The sequence below is a fragment of the Colobus angolensis genome, unplaced genomic scaffold (genome assembly GCF_000951035.1).
Source record: "Colobus angolensis palliatus isolate OR3802 unplaced genomic scaffold, Cang.pa_1.0 Scaffold426, whole genome shotgun sequence".
NCBI classification, from domain to species: domain Eukaryota; kingdom Metazoa; phylum Chordata; class Mammalia; order Primates; family Cercopithecidae; genus Colobus; species Colobus angolensis.
The window spans coordinates 646,423-663,077 of record NW_012117666.1 but is presented as its reverse complement, the minus strand read 5'-3'; the positions used below and the strand labels follow the sequence as shown (position 1 = coordinate 663,077).

General features: G+C 58.6%; 1 protein-coding gene and 1 long non-coding RNA gene across 4 annotated transcripts in view; one reads left to right on the top strand and one right to left on the bottom strand.

Annotated features, from left to right (window-relative positions):
• The first annotated feature begins 303 nt into the window (after window positions 1–303).
• LOC105522346 lies at window positions 304–3,271 on the top strand. Its single transcript, XR_001003425.1, has 3 exons — window positions 304–431; window positions 581–686; window positions 3,167–3,271. It is a non-coding gene; the product is annotated as an uncharacterized LOC105522346 (long non-coding RNA).
• Window positions 3,272–9,713: 6,442 nt separating this feature from the next.
• The window catches only part of TP73 (tumor protein p73), a 63,103-nt gene continuing 56,161 nt past the window's right edge, over window positions 9,714–16,655 (bottom strand). For 2 of the 3 annotated variants that reach the window (XM_011956840.1, XM_011956841.1), the window contains 8 exons: window positions 16,170–16,279; window positions 15,640–15,782; window positions 15,001–15,089; window positions 13,767–13,888; window positions 13,066–13,214; window positions 12,152–12,290; window positions 11,673–11,766; window positions 9,714–10,489 (listed from right to left, as the gene is read on the bottom strand). In XM_011956840.1, the coding sequence (XP_011812230.1) occupies window positions 10,157–10,489; window positions 11,673–11,766; window positions 12,152–12,290; window positions 13,066–13,214; window positions 13,767–13,888; window positions 15,001–15,089; window positions 15,640–15,782; window positions 16,170–16,279 (1,179 nt within the window). In that variant the 3' untranslated portion in view covers window positions 9,714–10,156. The remainder of the gene's footprint in view (window positions 10,490–11,672; window positions 11,767–12,151; window positions 12,291–13,065; window positions 13,215–13,766; window positions 13,889–15,000; window positions 15,090–15,639; window positions 15,783–16,169; window positions 16,280–16,655) is intronic. The other variant, XM_011956842.1, reaches the window with a different exon arrangement.

Below are 16,655 nucleotides of genomic sequence, written 5' to 3'. Positions count from 1 at the left end.
TGAGAAATGAGGAAATAGATAGGTCATCGCGGCAGGGCCTGGTGTTTGAAGTGCTCTCGGTGGAGCGTTGATTGCTTCCTGCCCTGGCTCCTGCCCGGGGCACAATGGCTGTCGTGAGCATCAGTTTACCTGCTTTCAAAAGGGCTTTGAGGGACGTGGCCCAGAAGGGACTCTGGTGTCAAATTTGGCTTCAGGAGCTCAGCTGGCTGAGGTGACGTCTGCACCCGTGCCCACGCGTTGCAGGGAGAAGGGGCTTCAGGGAATGGGCTTGCCCACCTCGTTTCCCAGCTCCTCTCCTAGGTGCTTTGATCCGGCTTTCCAGTTCTTGCACAAGCAAGTTTGTGTCGGCCACGCCCTGGGGAGGATCCACGGGATCACCGCCATCAGCAGCCTGTTCCCGGCCGCCTCTCCGGCTTCCCTAAAGAGGGCAGGTGGGCATCCGCGTTGTTAGGGGAATGCATGGCATTGTGGCGTCTGTGTCCATGTCACGTGGTTCCCTGTGACCCAGAAACCTCCGGTGCTTCTCGCCAGTAGCTTCCCTCAAGACCGGAAGCCAGAGCTCACCCTCGCTTGTGTCCAGGTGGGATTTTCCACAACGCTGCTGTGCACAACGTGGATGCCACATGCGTGTTGCTCGGGGAGGCCACTCTGGACACTGTTTTCTCTGGGACATGCCTTCTGCCCAGGTAAGAGTGGGCTTCACTGTTGCAAGGTGCTCCTGTGGCCACTAAGGCTGGTTGAAATGTAGCACAGGCTGGGGCCCCTGTTCAGGATTCCTCCCCGACTCTCAGCTTTGGGGAGCAGATCAAGTAACATGGAGCACATGTAAAAAAGATGACTAAATGGTCACGTCACTGAACCCCTCAGGCATTTCCCGAGGTTGAAAGGCATCATGCAGGAAGTAGTTCATGTTTGATGAACTGTGAGAGTCACTGTTTTAGTAACCGTTTCTCCAGCCCCTGCGATGTGACAGGCCCCCTGTAGTCTCTAAGGTTGCAAAGGTGAATAAACACGGTTCTGGCTGGAAGCACAGCCAGACTGGGCTGCACACAGATTAGGAGATCATCAGTGATCTCCAGGTGAAGGCGGGGCTGGGGGTGCTGGTTCCCAGGTCCTGGCCTGGCAGCAGAAGCTCAGGGTGGGTCCTGAGGGCGGCTGCAGAGGACAGGTTATCTGTTGCTTTATGACACACCACACACACGTCACGGTTTGAAACAACAGCCACTGGGTAGTTAGGATTTTGCAGCTTGAACTGGGCTTGGCTGGGGTCCCTCTTCTGGTCTGCCCAGTGGCCACTCATGTGACTACAGCCAGGTGGTCAGCGGCCTGCCTGGAACAGCCCCACCAGGGCCACAGGGCCGGGCCCCGCTGTCCCCGGGCTCTCTTCTGTGTCGTCCCCCTGCCTCCGCAGGTCCCCACAGCAGCCTGGCCACGCGTTTGATGGCCTCAGGGCACCAAAGCGGAAACACTCAGACGTCCTGAGTCTTGGACCAGGACTGACGTGGTGCCCCTTACACCACCCTTTGTGTACTCGGGCAAGTCCAGGCCCAGCTGGTGCCAGCGCTCACTCCTCTCAGCACCAGCTTCACTCTGTCTCGTCAGCACCCCCTTTTGGCACCACCTCCCCCATCCGCCCAAAGTTCACCCATCCCCCCACCCTGCTCCACGGGCCACCACCCCGATCCCAGCCATGTCCTCATCCTGGCTGTGGCCATCTGCCTGCAATCTCTTCTCCGTAAGACCTCAGTTGGACCAGGTGCCTGCCTGCTCTGAGCTCTCCAGAGCACAGGTGGAGGCCATGGTCTCCACCGACCCCGCGGGCCTGTCACCGGTCGAGGGTCTTGACTGCACATTGTCCAGGTTCTTGGTGTTTTGAACAAAGAATTGGACAAAACACCCAGCAAAGGAAAGAAGGGATGAAGCAACAAAAGAACAAAAGCAGGGATTTATTGAAAATGACGCACACTCCACAGTGCAGGAGCGGCCGAGCAGCAGCTCTAGGGCCTGGATACAGAATCTTCTGGGACCCAAATACCCGCTAGAAGTTTCCCCCTGGCCACTTCATGCTCACCTCATGTCAATGAAGTGGTTGCAGAAAGCAACTAGTCAGAGGCTAGGGTGAAGTGACAAAGTTATCCTTGTTTGCAAACTAGAACTCGGCCTGCAGTCAGTCTGACTGGTGTGGACCGACCGTGGGCGACCATTCAGAGGCTGAACTGAAGTCACAAAGTTGCAAACGAAGACCTGCCCTGCAGTCAGTCTGATTTGTTGCAGACAGCCAGTTTCCCATCTGCCAGGCAGAAAAGATGAGGGGGTTTGCAAAGGCAGTAGCCTCTGGTCCTTTTGTTACTTAGGAGTGTAAAGTTAGGGTTTTCCCTTCAATATAGTTCAAGGAAGTTGTTGGGAAACAGCCTTAGGTTCCCTGCCTCCAGACCCTCACTTCCTGCCTCAGGCCTACAGGTGCCGCCCCCGCAACCCCACTGTCCTCTTGTCCACTTCTCGCTCTTCCACAGAAGACCAGACAAGTACCTGTCTGGGGCCTGCTCCCCAGGTGGGGACAGGGGCACTGGCTCTGCTAGGCTCATGGCTGTACCCCCAGGGTCCAGAAGGTGCCCGGGCCCGGGACTGCCGGTGCCGCGGAAGCTTAGCAAACACAGAACTGGACTGCTTGCTGGGCAGTGTCTCCATGCCTCTCAGGGACCCATTTTGGAACAATTTTATAAGAGTTAATTTTCTATTAAGGACTGGTTTCTGTGAAACTGCTTGGCTATGCCTTTCGTCCACTGCTTCAGCTAAAGCAGTGAGTTCAGGCCGGATGTGGTGGCAATCCTAGCACTGTAATCCCAGCACTCTGGGAGGCCAAGGCTGCGGGATCACTTGACGTCAGGAGTTCAAAACCAGCCTGGCCAATATGGTGAAACCCCGTCTCTACTGAAAATACAAAAAAATCAGCTGGGTGTGATAGTGGACGCCTGTAATCCCAGCTACTTGGGAGGCTGAGGCAGGAGAATTGCTTGAACCCAGGAGGCAGAGGTTGCAGTGAGCCACGATCGTGCCACTGCACTCCAGCCTGGGTGACAGAACAAGACTCTCAAAAAACCAAACACAGCGGTTTATAATTTGCCTAAATTAACTTTTGTATCATCTAAAGTTTTCTTCTGCTTAGATATGGCTGCCTTAAAAGATGCAGACACTGTTATGATCAGCATGAAGTTTCCCGTGGGGCTGTGGTCAGCGTGGACGTCAGCCAGCACCGTACAGACCTGTGACCAGAGATTGGAGGTGACCCCTGCCCTTTTCCACCCCTCGCCAGTCCACTGTGAAAAGCTGGGTTCATTCTATGGGTTAGATAGAGGTCGTCAGCTGGGTTGATTGTGCGGGTTAGATAGGGGTTGTCACCCGGCCACCCTCAGCTGGGTTGATTGTGTGGGTTAGAGAGAGGTCGTCACCCGGCCCCCCTCAGCCGGGTTGATTGTGCGGGTTAGAGAGAGGTCGTCACCCGGCCACCCTCAGCTGGGTTGATTGTGCGGGTTAGATAGGGGTTGTCACCCGGCCCCCCTCAGCCGGGTTGATTGTGCGGGTTAGAGAGAGGTTGTCACCCGGCCACCCTCAGCTGGGTTGATTGTGCGGGTTAGAGAGAAGTCATCAGCCGGGCTGATCCTGCTGGTTAAATAGAGGTCATCACCTGGCCATCCCCAGTCGGAGCATATGCAGCACACCTTGTGCATAGTCAGTGCTCAGTAAATATTCGTTTTAATTTTCTGGTGAGAGCCACGTCGTCCAGGTTTTGACGAGAGTTCGTTCTCTGGCCTCTGGGCCTCCAGGAGCTGTTTTGTGACGGTGGCTTTCCTTTACATTGGCTGTTGCTCTACAGAAGCTTGTGCTTCCTTGGCCGTTACACGGAAAGCCGGAGTTGGTCACAGTGTGCCATGGGAAGTGATAATGACGGTTCTGGAAGGCCTGCGTCATGTGTCACCTGCCTGCCCCACCCCCACCAGCAAAAGCCCTGGTGGTGTTCAGTCATCCCCTTCCCCTCCCCACTTCCTGTGCTTGGCCTGGTTAACTCCTGTCTTGCAATGGCTCCCAGCTGTGTGGGTCCCAAGGCGCGCTGCAGATGGAGAATCAGAATCCCTTGGGCATCAGCGGGCAGGGCACGTCCCTGTCCCTCGGCTCCCAGACCCAGACTAGCCGCTACCAGTACTTGTATCGAGAGCTCTTCAGACACTTTGTCAGAACCCTTAAAGGTGGGTGACATTCTGAGGAGGAACCTGGGATGTCCCGATGCTCAACGGGTAGATGCCTTCCAGGCTGCAGTCAGTGCAGATGATATGCCAATTTCAGGTGGAAAATTGCATTCCAGATGCTGGGTTCAGATTTGAGATTGTCCATCTCAGTGATCATTTGCATTGCTTGTACTTGAGGAAGATTCTGAGAGATGCTCCTTTGGGGTTCTGTGCATGTACCATGTTGCCTGACATGTCCTAAGAAATCTTCTTGAACTCCGAGGTTTATAAAATGATGACTACTTGTGAACTCCTGAGAGCTAGTGGATATCACGTGTCCTGGAAGATAGGACACCTTCTACCCTCTGTCAGTCCTGGGGGTGACTGGGAACCAGGGAGGTGGAACAGAATTCCGGAACCTGGGTCGGGCTTGTCCAAGAGGGGCGGGTGGGTCTCTCTAGGACCAGTGTCCCACCCCGAGGCCAGTGGCCTCTTCACATGTCCCAACAAGAATACTGTCTGGCTCCGATGTGTTGGGTTTTATCCTGAATCTGTGCAAATGTGCAGGGAAAGAACCTCCTGAAATCGCCAAAGAGCAGTTCCTCAGGGCTTTCCGGGCGGCCGCGGCCGCGGCGCAGTCGTGGTGGAGCCGGTCAGCTGTGGACCTGCCCTGCGAATCAGCAGAGGCCTCTGTGGTGAAGACAGAAGCTCCGTGAACCAACCCGAGGGTGGAGCCAAGATTCTGCCCAATATCCAGTTGCCTGTTTCTCTTCTCACTGTTACTGAGAGAGGGAGACAGAACCTTCTGGCGATCTTGTCCTCACTGGGGACTCAGAACGGGAAGCATTGGGAAACCATGTATGTTTCATTTCTGGTGTGACCAGACTTTTCAGGATGTGACTTCAGACCAAGGACACAAGTTGGGCTTGCTTAGCTGTTCTGTGTTGCACGCCGGCCGCAGAGATGCTCTTCCGGTCAGAGTTCCCTTGGCAGGGCGTCGGAGGCCCCTGGTTGGCTGTCTCAGGAAGAGGGCAGGTCAGGGATTGGACAGTGTAAATTGACCCAGAAACCTGCGGTTTCAGCTTTTCTGTGGCAAACAGGGCCGAGGGCTGGCGGAGCTGTTAAGACTAAGTGTTGCATGCATGAGGCAGACTGCAGGCCTCCTTAGGCCTTTTTTGGGGGTAATTACACCAGTATTTAAAAACATTTTTTGTTTGTTTGTTTTGAGACGGAGTCTCGCCCTGTCACCCAGGCTGGAGTACAGTGGCGCAATCTCGGCTCACTGCAAGCTCCGCCTCCCGGGTTCAAGTGATTCATCTGCCTCAGCCTTCTGAGTAGCTGGGATTACAGGCATGCGCCACCACACCTGGCTAATTTTTGTATTTTTAGCAGAGACGGGGTTTCACCATGTTGGCCAGGCTGGTCTCGAACTACTGACCTCGTGATCCACCTGCCACGGCTTCCCAAAGAGCTGGGATTACAGGCGTGAGCCACTGTGCTCGGCCTAAAAAACAATTTTCTTGAAGAATCTGATTTTGTGCATAGTAATGACACAGCACCATTCCAGAGAAATAGGAAGTGTATGTGTGTGGTATGAGAAGCCCATATTCTGTTCTTGTCGCCTGAATCTAGGCTTCCTCTTCGGATGTGAGCGCAGGAATGAACGGCGGCTGTTTTCCGCCCAAAGGGGTGTGGAGACCTTTTGGAAATAGGCCTTCTCCTTTCTGTTTTGCAGCCAGGTGGTGGAAACCTTCCTTCGAAGGGTAGTGCCTTGGGGAGCAGCAGAGCTGTTCCGAGTCCCGCTTAGCTTTCCAAAATTCTGTGTGGAACCTACTGGAGATGTTTTTATATATTTGAAAATAATGCCCTGTATTTCTCATGCTATACTTAAAAAAAATAACCTTTTAAACAAAGATATTCAAACTCACCCTTGTGCTAAAAGCGCTCACGTTTTAGAGTCCCCGTTTCTACGTTCTACGTGGCACCCTCTTGCCGAGGGAGCATCCCAAATCCCTCCACTTCTGTCTAGTTTGAGGCCTCAGCACTTTGGTGATCCAGAGTTCTGTGGCTGTGAGGGGGTGGGCCCATCGCCGCCCAGCCCTCCTTTCTGGACGTGGGGACAGGTAGGAGCCTAGTGAAAGGGGTGAGCGCTAGCCAGGAAGGTGGGGCCAAGACCAGGCATGGCGCCTCACCTGCACCTCACCTCACCTGCACCTCACCTGTGGGGGAACTCAGCGGAGCTTCCTGGCGGCATCTCTCCCTCTTGCCTTGGTCCTTTCTGTCTTTGTTTAAGGCCAATTTCTAAAAAGACTGAGGCCTCCTCCGAGGTTGAAGAGATTTCTAGAGCCTTATTTTTGCTGTGACAGGACCCTAGTCACTGTTCACAAGTCTGAAACCAAGAAACCTGGGAACCAAGAGAACTGAAACGAAGCCTCTGGTCTCAGCCTGGCCTGAGCCAACACGAGGCTCTCCGCTGCCTTTTGTTTCCTTAGGTTTTGCTGATAAACGAGAGTGCGTTCTGTGTGGGTGTCTGTGACACCTGGAGACCCTGCTTGGCCTAGCTCAAGTCCAGAAAGCCTGGGCCCCACAGGGCTTGGATGAGGGCTCACGGGCCTGCACTTCAGGTCAGTCCCATGAGGCTACTCGGCTTGGCCCGCAGGTCCTCCGAGGCACAGGGCAGAGGGACACCCCAGGGACCCACCAGACTCACGACACAGAGAAACTCAGGTGGGCTGCCAGGGCCGGCCGCAGAGGCCACAGGCTTCCCGCCTGTCAGGAGCCGCCGTTTGTCTGAGCCCCTTGGAGATGGAGGTTTCGTCATGAGAACCAGTCATTGGAACACACACTTTATTATGTTACAAAAACAAAAATCCCCACCGAAACACAGCTAAAAATAACACATTTTCCCAAGATTACATGACCAAAACCAGTTGTTATGTCATTGGAGGGCGTCCGTTAATACTGCTCGGAGAAGCACCAGCCCACACGGACACACGGATGGGGTCGCGTGTCCACCCTAAAGCATTAAAGCGCTTTGACTGGTAACAGAGGAGTGGATGTTTGCGCGTTGGAGACACTGACTGTTCCGAGTGACAGGTGTCTCTGTGCCAGGATACTGCGAGTCGGGCCCCTGGGTACAGCAAGGGCTTCCCGGCAGCCCAGGCCTGGTGGGAACGCTGGGGGAATGGGGGAGAGTCGCTGTTTCTGACCAGAGTGACTCGGACGGACGTGAGCTGACCTGCCTGGTGAGCTCCTTCTGCCTGGCCTCTCTGAGCAGACTCAGGACCACTGCCCGTCCCCCTCGGCTCCAGGAGTGCCAGCAGCCTCCCTCCTACCCCTGCACTGCTGGGAAAACCATCTGCCTTCAAGATTTATTTGTTGATTTGTTTAGTTGTATAAAAAACATCGCTTAAAGGATTCTTGTTCCTGGGAATTTGCATTTTCTCCTAACCACAGCAAAGTCTCGACTCTGTTTACTTTCACAGCTGCTTCTCCAGCGCAAGGAGGCTGTGTGGGCTCGCTGTACAGGTGCAGCTGGGGCCATCTGGCTGCTCCGTGTTCTGACTGGCTTCCTTGGACGTCTGGCTGGGGTTCCAGTGACAGCTGCCTCTGGGCCTCTCCCTGCTCTGTGCCACCCACCCCCCAGCAGCACACTACAGGGGCTCCTGGGACAGCCTCACTGGACTCAGGGTGGACAGGGAACATGCCTAAGAAACAAATCAACAACCCCCTGGAATTGAAGCACATCTGTGCTGGGCTCGGGAACCCCAAGTGTCGGGATGGGCCCCCGTGGCTCTAGAAGTGGAGCATGGGGCAGAGTGGGGCTTCAGGAGGTGGACTCGGGTAGCAGTGCTCAGCCCCCAAGAGATGGGCGTGATGCCTTTCTGGCCTCAGCTTCCTCATCTACGAAATGGCAATAAGATGGAGAGCTGAGGTGACATGCAGCTGGGGTGGCTGTGCCACCCTGGGAAAGCCCTGAGTCTGCTGCTGTTGCCCCTACTGACGGATGCCCTGGGTGTGGGCACCTTTCTAGGGAGATGGAACCCTAGAAGCTGAGCAGCCAGAGCCTGCCCTTCGGCTAGAAGGAGCTAGAAGGAAGGGCCAGGCTCTCGCCCTGGCTGCAGCCAGATCCCCTGAGAGCCGGCAGCCCCGCTCTTGCTGCCCCCACAAACGTGCACCCAGGCAGCTGTGCTGTCAGTGGCCCCCAGGGAGGTGGACAGTGGGAGAGGGACGCCTGCGTCTTCGTAGACCAGGCACCTGTGGCAACACCAGTCGCTGCTTTTAAATAAGGGGAGGCTGGTGACAGTGATGCCACTTAGCAAGATGGAGTCCTGATCTGGGGATGGGGGCTGTGTCTAACCTTGCCGTGCCCTGGAGGGCTTAACTGCTTCTGGGAGATGTTAGTGGGGGAAGCTCCTAGCCCTTAGGAGCTGATGCCACACATACCCTAGGCAGGGGGTGTGGAGCTGGCCGTGTCAGAAGGGGCCAGGCAGCCTGCACTCTGGGTGGTGTCTCAGCGTACGTGAGTGAGGCGGTCCTGCAGAATACAGTGTGCACAGCTCACTACTCTCCATCGGCCCACCTGCCTGGAATGAAGGGCCTTGTCACACCTGTGAGGCTCCCCGGGGGCTCCGGTTCCTTGCCCTGGAGCTGTGCTCCAGGACGGTCAAGCTCCAGCCACCAAGGCTCAGGCTGCTCCTCGTGGATGGAGGTGGCCCCAGTAGGGGCCTGTGCAGACACTGCGTCTCTGGGGCCCACTAACTCCCTGGGGTGCTCCACGAAGGCGTAGACCCCCCCTGCACCTACCTCAGTCTGTTCCCTGACTGCCGCCGCCTGGAAAAGAAAGGAATGCCCTCTGGACCTCGCAGTGGTAAAGAAGGTGGCGGCGGCAAGGGAGGAGCTGCTCCCGCGGCAGAGCGTTCCTGTGAACTTGCCCTTCCCAGCGTTCCCTCTAGGCTTCCTCCCCAGCAGGGCTTCCTGGGGACAAGTCCCGCCCACCTGGCTTCTCACTCAGCTTCAGCAGCTCCGCTGATGGGCACTAGGTTGAGCTGGAAAGGGAATGTTGAGGAACGAAGTTTAAAAAAAAAAACAAAAAAAACTGACCCACTGTGTAGAAAAGGGTATCATTTTATCAAATATTGACAATTTCCAGTCCTCTAAGGACAGGCTGTCCGTTTCTGCCCAGGGGTCCCAAAGGAGAGGTGACTGTGGCCAGGCTGAGGGGCACTGGCTGAGGCGGTACCAGATGCTTCCCACACCTGGTAGGGGTTGCGCCTTCCCCAGTTTTCTCCAATTTCAGCAACACTTTGGTGGTTGTTAGGGGCAGGAAGGAGGCGGTCCTGCAGAATACAGTGTGCTGGGGCCAAAGGCCACTCCCAAGTCCAGCAGAGAGAGTCCCCAGCCCCCGGCACAGGCAAGACGCAGTTAGGGACATTCCCTGAAAATACGTGGTGTTTCAGACACAGTCGCTTGGCTGCTCACCACGCTCCAGAACCAAAGATGTCGCAAAATGCTTTTTGGCAGTCCACCGGCGAAGAGGATTCTTTCCTCTGGAAGGACCTTCTTGGTCGGCAGATGACAGCGTCTCTAGGATGAGGCCTGGAGGTCGGAGCCGACACTGCGGTCCCCACCCACGCCTGCCATGGAGCACGCCCGGCAGTGGCAGGGCTGAGAGTGGGCCGGCCCCTGCCCCGCAAGCCCAGCGTTAGGGCAGCTCCAGAAGGTTCTGCAGGTGACTCAGGCGGTCCGCAGGCGGCTTTGGTGGCTGGGCCTCTCCTGGGGCGGGTGAGGTGCCTGGGGATGGGCCGGACCTTGCCTTTCCCCGGGCACAGCCTGGAGGCCCTGCCCCCTGAGGCAGTTTTGGACACAGGAAGGAGAGCGGAGGCGGCCTGGGTCTCTGGGCGGTGGCACAGGCTCTGGCCGGGCCGGGCCCCTCAGTGGATCTCGGCCTCCGTGAACTCCTCCTTGATGGGCTGCTTGCGGGCCTTGCAGTCGGGCAGGTCGAAGCCGAAGTCCGCCCACTCGTCGGGGCCGGCGCCGGGGCCGCCGCGGTTGGGGATGGTGATGGTGTGGCGCACGCGGAAGTGCACGGCCTCCATGACCCGCTGGCGCTGCAGCTCCCCGGAGCCGCCGATGGAGATGGCCGCCGCGTTGCTGGAGCGGAGCAGCTGCTGCGCGGCGCCGTAGTCGTGGCCCTGCTTGAGGTCCTGCAGGCCCCGCCAGATGGTCATGCGGTACTGCTCGGGGATCTTCAGGGCCCCCAGGTCCTGCGAGAGGCCAGCGCGTTAGGGGCAGGGGGCAGCGGGCAGCGGGGACAGGGAGAGCAGGGAGGGCCGCCCTGGGCCTGGAGGTCTGGCCACACCACACCCTGGTCCCCACACCCCCAACCAGAGTAGGCAGGAGAGGGGACATGGGGGAGGGGGAGAGCCCACCAGGGCCACTCCTGGCCTGTGTGGGGCCTGGGCCCTGACCTCCGAGCCTTAGACATGGAGCTCCCTGAGCATCTATCTACCTGGCCCTGGGGGAGGAACTGCCTCCCAGCCTCAGGACAGGGCCCTCCTTGGTCTCCATGTCCCTGCCCCCCGGAGCAGGCCCCCAGCTCATCCACGAGCTCCCAGCACCCTCTAGGCACCACACGAAGCACACACATGCAGGGGAGGCAAGGGTTAACACGTGACCTGGAGCTGGCTCAGCATACTGGGGACAGGCTGCGGGGAGGCGGTTAGTGGACACAGACGAGGCCACCCTCTGCACGACGGACAGTTAGGCTGAGCAGCTGGCCCCAGCTCGCACTGACCCTCATCTCTGTCTGCAGCCCCAGGCTGGGGATGGTCTGGGACGGTCCTTGGACCTGGGCTGCGGCACTGGCTAGGGGCGGGTTCCCGGCAGAGGGCTAGCTCTTCCTTCACTGACAGTGTCCTGTGGTTCACACTGTCCTAGGCTACGAGCAGGCTTTGTACACCGCTAGTCTCACTTAACCCAAAGACAAGCCGTGGCTGTTTAATCATGGTGCCTGCGATCAGCTCCCACAGGTGCCAAGAGCTGTGTGGCCTCGGGTCAGGCGCTTGCCTTCCCCGGGTCCCCTTTCCTCTGGGTGTAAATGGCGCTGAACTGGACTGACTCCCTCAGGGCCTTACATACTTCTGTTCTTTGTGCCTTGGAAACAGCCCATCCCCTAAAATCAAAGGCACACTGGCTGCTGGGAGTCCGAAAAGGCCCAAATGACCAGTTCAGCATCCGGAGGCCTGGGCCTGTGTCCCGCACCGCCAGCTGCCTGCCTGGCTGTGCCTGCCTGAGCTCTCAAGAGTCAACTCATCACATCTGCTTGCCTGTGGGAGAGGGTTTCCAAGTTTCCCAGCCACGAGAGCAAGGAAGAGAAGGCTCTTTGCCCTCTGTTCAGGGGCCCCTCCAGCTACTGCCTGTGCGGAGCGGGGGTTGCCCGGGCGTTACCTCGATGGTCAGGTTCTGCAGGTGGTAAATGCTCTGTAACCCTTGGGACGTGAAATACTCGATGCAGTTTGGACACCCCAATCCTGTTAAAAAACTGCAGAGAGAATTTGAGAAAGGAAGCAGCATTAGCTTCTGAGCACAGGGCTGTGTGAGCCCTCATCTCTGGGAGTGGCCTGGCTGGGGCGGAGACTGTCACTGTCTCCCTCCAGCCCATAGGTGGCCGTGGCATCCCTCGGGGAGGGGACGTGCTCAGCTGGGGACAGGTCAGTGAAGACCCGGCTTTTTGTGTTTTTCCTCTAAGTGGACCATTTCCCCAGCATATTCGATGCTCCTAGCCTGACTGTCCCCGCCCGCCTGTCTGATCTGGGGTTGCGAGTGGTGAGCACACAGGGTGGGGCAGGGCAGCTGACATGGCCAGAAGGACAGAGGTGAACGGACAGGGTGACAGCGCATGCTCAGGCCCTTGGCAGCCCACACACCTGACGAGGCTGGGGTCAGCGTGGTAGGGGGGTGGCGGAGTGCAGTGGGACCCCGAGACCATGGACTGGGCGCCGTGGCTGCTGCTCATCTCGCCGTTGGCTGGCACTGCGTGGCCATGGTTGTTGAGCATCCCAGGGCCTGGGTGAGAGGCAGGTGGGGCATTGAGGGCAGCAGGCCGGGCGTCCCGGTGCAGGCTCCACCCAGGCTCCAGACACCTCTGGACACCAGGGGAGCCACCCCAAGGCCTGGCGATGTGATGCTTGGCATCACCCCAGCCAGCTGGAGGCTTGAACAAGGGCTGAACACCTGGGGCCCTGTGTCCTCGCCTCGCCTAGCAGGGACGGCGATGACTGTGCGCACAAGGCACTGGGTCGTAAGGGCAATCACAGCTGGCGCTGGAGTGCTGGCCGCATCCCGGGGCCTGAGGAAACACCTGGGGGTGCTTGCTCGCAGCACTGGGAACATGCCTGGTCCTGCCCACATGAGGACCTTCCAGGGGAAGGGGGCCCAAACTCTATCCAGTGGAGCTCCCAGCTTCTGCTGGGGTCCCTGAGGAGGTCTTGCACCATTTAATCCTCACAAGGAGTGAGCCTGGTACTTCTGTGGCCATTTGCTGATGGGGCAACAGGCTGTGTAATGTTAAGAGCCTTCCGCAAGCTTCCTTGCCTGCCAAGAGGTGGTGTAGGCGTGTGGGTTCCACGCTCTTAACCATGCCCCCTCCACCTCCCACAGCCAGGAGTGGGCAGAGAGGGCTGTCCGTGGCTGCGCCTCCTGCCCAGAGGGTAGAATTGCTGGAAGGAACCAGCCAGAGACACCTGTCCTGGGTCCCGAGCTGGGTGGAGTGCCCTGAGCCAGGCGCCCCCAGGGGGCCTCCCTGCCCTGCCCATGGGCCCCCACTGCCCAAGGGACTCACCCACAGGCCCCAGGTTGGGTGTAGCTGCCGAGCTGTGCGGGGGAGGCTGGCCCACCAGCTGGTTGACGGAGGGCAGCTTGTTCATGCCCCCGTGCACCTTGTTCATGGGCGAGAGGACCGGCCCGTAGGATGGGGGCTGTAGGTGACTCCTGCTCAGAAGCAATGGCTTGCATGGGTGGGAAGCAAGGCAGCCTCGTGCCCACCAACCACCCACACCTGCGATGCCCCCATGCTGCCAATGGGTGGAGACTCTGAGGTCAGAGAGTGGCTTTGTCCTCCTCTGATGTCAGAGAGTGGCTGGAGGATGGCCATGCATAGCCACTGGGCCTGCTCCTGAGAAGGACACTGGCCATGGTGGGGCGGGTAGGCAGGGGGATGACCTGTGCCATTGGAATTGGCCTCTGGTCTTGGTGGGTCATGGTCACTCTGGCCACCCCTCCTGGCCTTTCCACCCAGCAGACATTTATAAGACCCCTCAGTGGCAGAGGCATAGCAAGGGCCATGACCTAGGGTCCCAGGGCAGCCCCAAGTCCCACAAGGCTTCCTGGAGGAGATGTGGGGTGGGCCCCCTTTGCTCTGGACCCTGCTGCCTGTCCCTGGCAGATGATGCCTTCTGGAGGGGTTGCTGGTCCTCCTGGCCTTCTCCTGCGGGGTTGAGCCATGAGCTTCCCCACACTGATGGTGGGCTGGGGTTGACTCACGGCCTCTGTAGGAGCTGCTGCTGCTGCCGATAGGAGTCCACCAGCGGCTGCGGCACCAGCTCCATCAGCTCCAGGCTCTCCTTCAGCTTCATCAGGATCTCGAAGTTCTCCCGGCCTCGCACCTGAGCACAGAGGAGCAGATGCTCTGCCCACATGCCCCAGACCCCCGTGGGAGGGAGGCGGCCGGCCGCAGCCTCAGGAGGACCTGGGCTTGGCAAAGCATCTGTCCTTTGTGGGGGTTCCCCGGCACCCCAGAGGCTCAGGATCCCCTGACCTTCTTTCCTCTTCCCAAGAAGCAGGTCTAACCAGAGCCCATGACTCGGTGGGCAGGTCTGTCCCCAAGAACTATGCCTGCTCCTTGTGGTCCCTAAGCCTCCCTCTTCCTCCCCCACCAACAGATACTGTTTTGTTTTTTTTTTTTTTTTTAAAAAAAAAACCAAGTATCTCTCTCTCTTCCTTCCTTTAAACAGAGTCTTGCTCTGTTGCCCAGGCTAGAGTGCAGTGCAGTGGCATCATCATAGCCCACTGCAGCCTTGGACTCCTGGGCTCAGGCCATCCTCCTGCCCTCAGGTGATCCTTCTGCCTCAGTCTTCTGAGTAGCTGGGACTACAGGTGCATGCCACCACCACACCCAGCTAATTTTTGTAGAGATGGGGTTCTCGCTATGTTGCCCACTTTAGTCTCAAACTCCTGGGCTCAAGTGATCTACCCGCCTTGGCCTCCCAGGATGCTGGGATTACAGGCATGAGCCACTGCCCCCAACTGGGGCTCATTCTGGAGCTCAAAAAACTGAAAGCTCACATCATGGAAGACGAATCCTAGCTAAGCCTGTGCCGGTTTAATTCACCTGTTGGAGGCCACATGTGAGAGGCACACTCAGGGGGTCCATGGCCACGGGTCCTGGCCAACGTTAGGGTCCTGGATTCCTGCTGAGCTTCTACCCCAGTGGACTCCGCACCACCCCACCTGTGCTATGTACGCATGGCTTCATTGTAAATGGCGTGACACTGGCTTTTTGGGACTGAGGGGACTCTCAGGGATGCCCTGCAGTCGGACCCTGCTTCTGGCTCTTGCAAGCAGGTTCTGCCCTCTGGACCCTCTCACGCAGCGCTGGGTGCCTCCTGCCCCCTCCACCATGGTCTTCAGGGTCTCTCCCCATGGCCCAGCCTGGGCTCAGCAGACGACAGAGGTGAGGCAGGTCTCCTGGCCGCTGTACGGGAGCACACACACTCACCTGCAGGTAGTACGTGTCCTCGTCTCCGTGCCGCCGCTTCTTCACGCCGGGGCCCAGGGCGGGGACGGCAGGGGGGCTCTGCTTGAAGGCTGGAAGGCCAGGCAGGGCGGGTGGGGTGAGGCCACCCTCCGGGAGGAGGGAGACCTGCCCCACCCTTGGGGCCAATAGATTCTTCAGGTGGGCCCAGTGGTGAGCAGCCCACAGGGATGGGCAAACCTGCAGTGCCACCCAGGCCTTTGAGGTGCCCTTGGCCATCTCAGGACAAGCGACTTATTTGGGGGCTGCTCTCAGGCTCCGTCGGGGAGGATTCTGGGTCTGGGGGACTGTTCAGGGGCTGGCCCTGTCCCTCGGGCACGGGCTCGCACTGTGTCCTGCCAGCGTGTCCCCTTCCCCTCCCACAGCATCCAGTTCCCCCCGGCCGGCTGCTCACCACGCGTGCTGGCAGCCCCGTGTCCCCTTCCCCTCCCACAGCATCCAGTTCCCCCCGGCCGGCTGCTCACCACGCTTGCTGGCAGCCCCGTGTCCCCTTCCCCTCCCACAGCATCCAGTTCCCCCCAGCCGGCTGCTCACCACGCTTGCTGGCAGCCCCGTGTCCCCTTCCCCTCCCACAGCATCCAGTTCCCCCGGTCGGCTGCTCACCGCGCTTGCTGGCAGCCCCGTTCTTGGTGGAGCTCTCATTCAAGGCCTGCTGCTCCCGGTAGTGGTCCTCATCGGCTTTTCGGTCGCGGCCAGGACAGGCGCAGATGCGGCCCTCAAAGGACCGGCGGCCCAGCACCTGCCCACTGTCGGGTGGGCACAGCCAGAATTGTGAGCTCAATCCTGCCCACCCTCAACCTGCCCACCTCAGACCCTGCAGGACCGGCCTTGAGAGCCCTGAGTCACTGTGGAGCACCCAGTGCCGGTAGCGAGTGTTCCCACCAGAGGGAGCCAGAGGCTCAAAGCTGGGAGGCTGCCCTGAGACCTTGCCCGGGACTCGCCTCCCTCCAGAGGCCCAGCTCCTGCCCAGGCAGGCCCTTCAGGCCAGAGGGCAGTCCCTTCCTCCAGCAGCACAGCCCAGTCTCTTCCCCAAGCTGGCCTCGGCATGCAGGTCTCCATGACAGCTCCCCTTCTCCCACTAGCCGTGCCTGCCCAGCCCTGTCCCACCTCCACCCCGTGTGCCCGGGACTCACTCCCGCGTCTCCAGGGTGATGATGATGAGGATGGGCCGTCGGTTCATGCCCCCCACACAGCTGCTGTTACACATGAAGTTGTACAGGATAGTGGTGAATTCTGTCCCCACCTGCACACGGGGGAGCAGGGAGAGGGGGTCTAGCATCAGCACGCATCCCCAATCCACTAAGGTGGCAGCCCTCAGCTCCATGTCTGGTTCTGGCTCAAGGTAGGCAGGGGGATGCCCTTCTCTATAGTTTTTGCCATCTGTATATCTGTCCACTCATCCATCCATCCACCTACCCACCCCATCTATCCATCCATCCATCCATCCACCCACCCCATCTATCCATCCATCCATCTATCCATCCACCCCATCTATCCATCCATCCATCTATCCATCCACCCACACACCCCATCTATCCATCCATCCATCTGTCCATCCACCCACCCACCCATCCATCTATCCATCGACACACCCACCCCATCTATCCATCCATCCATCT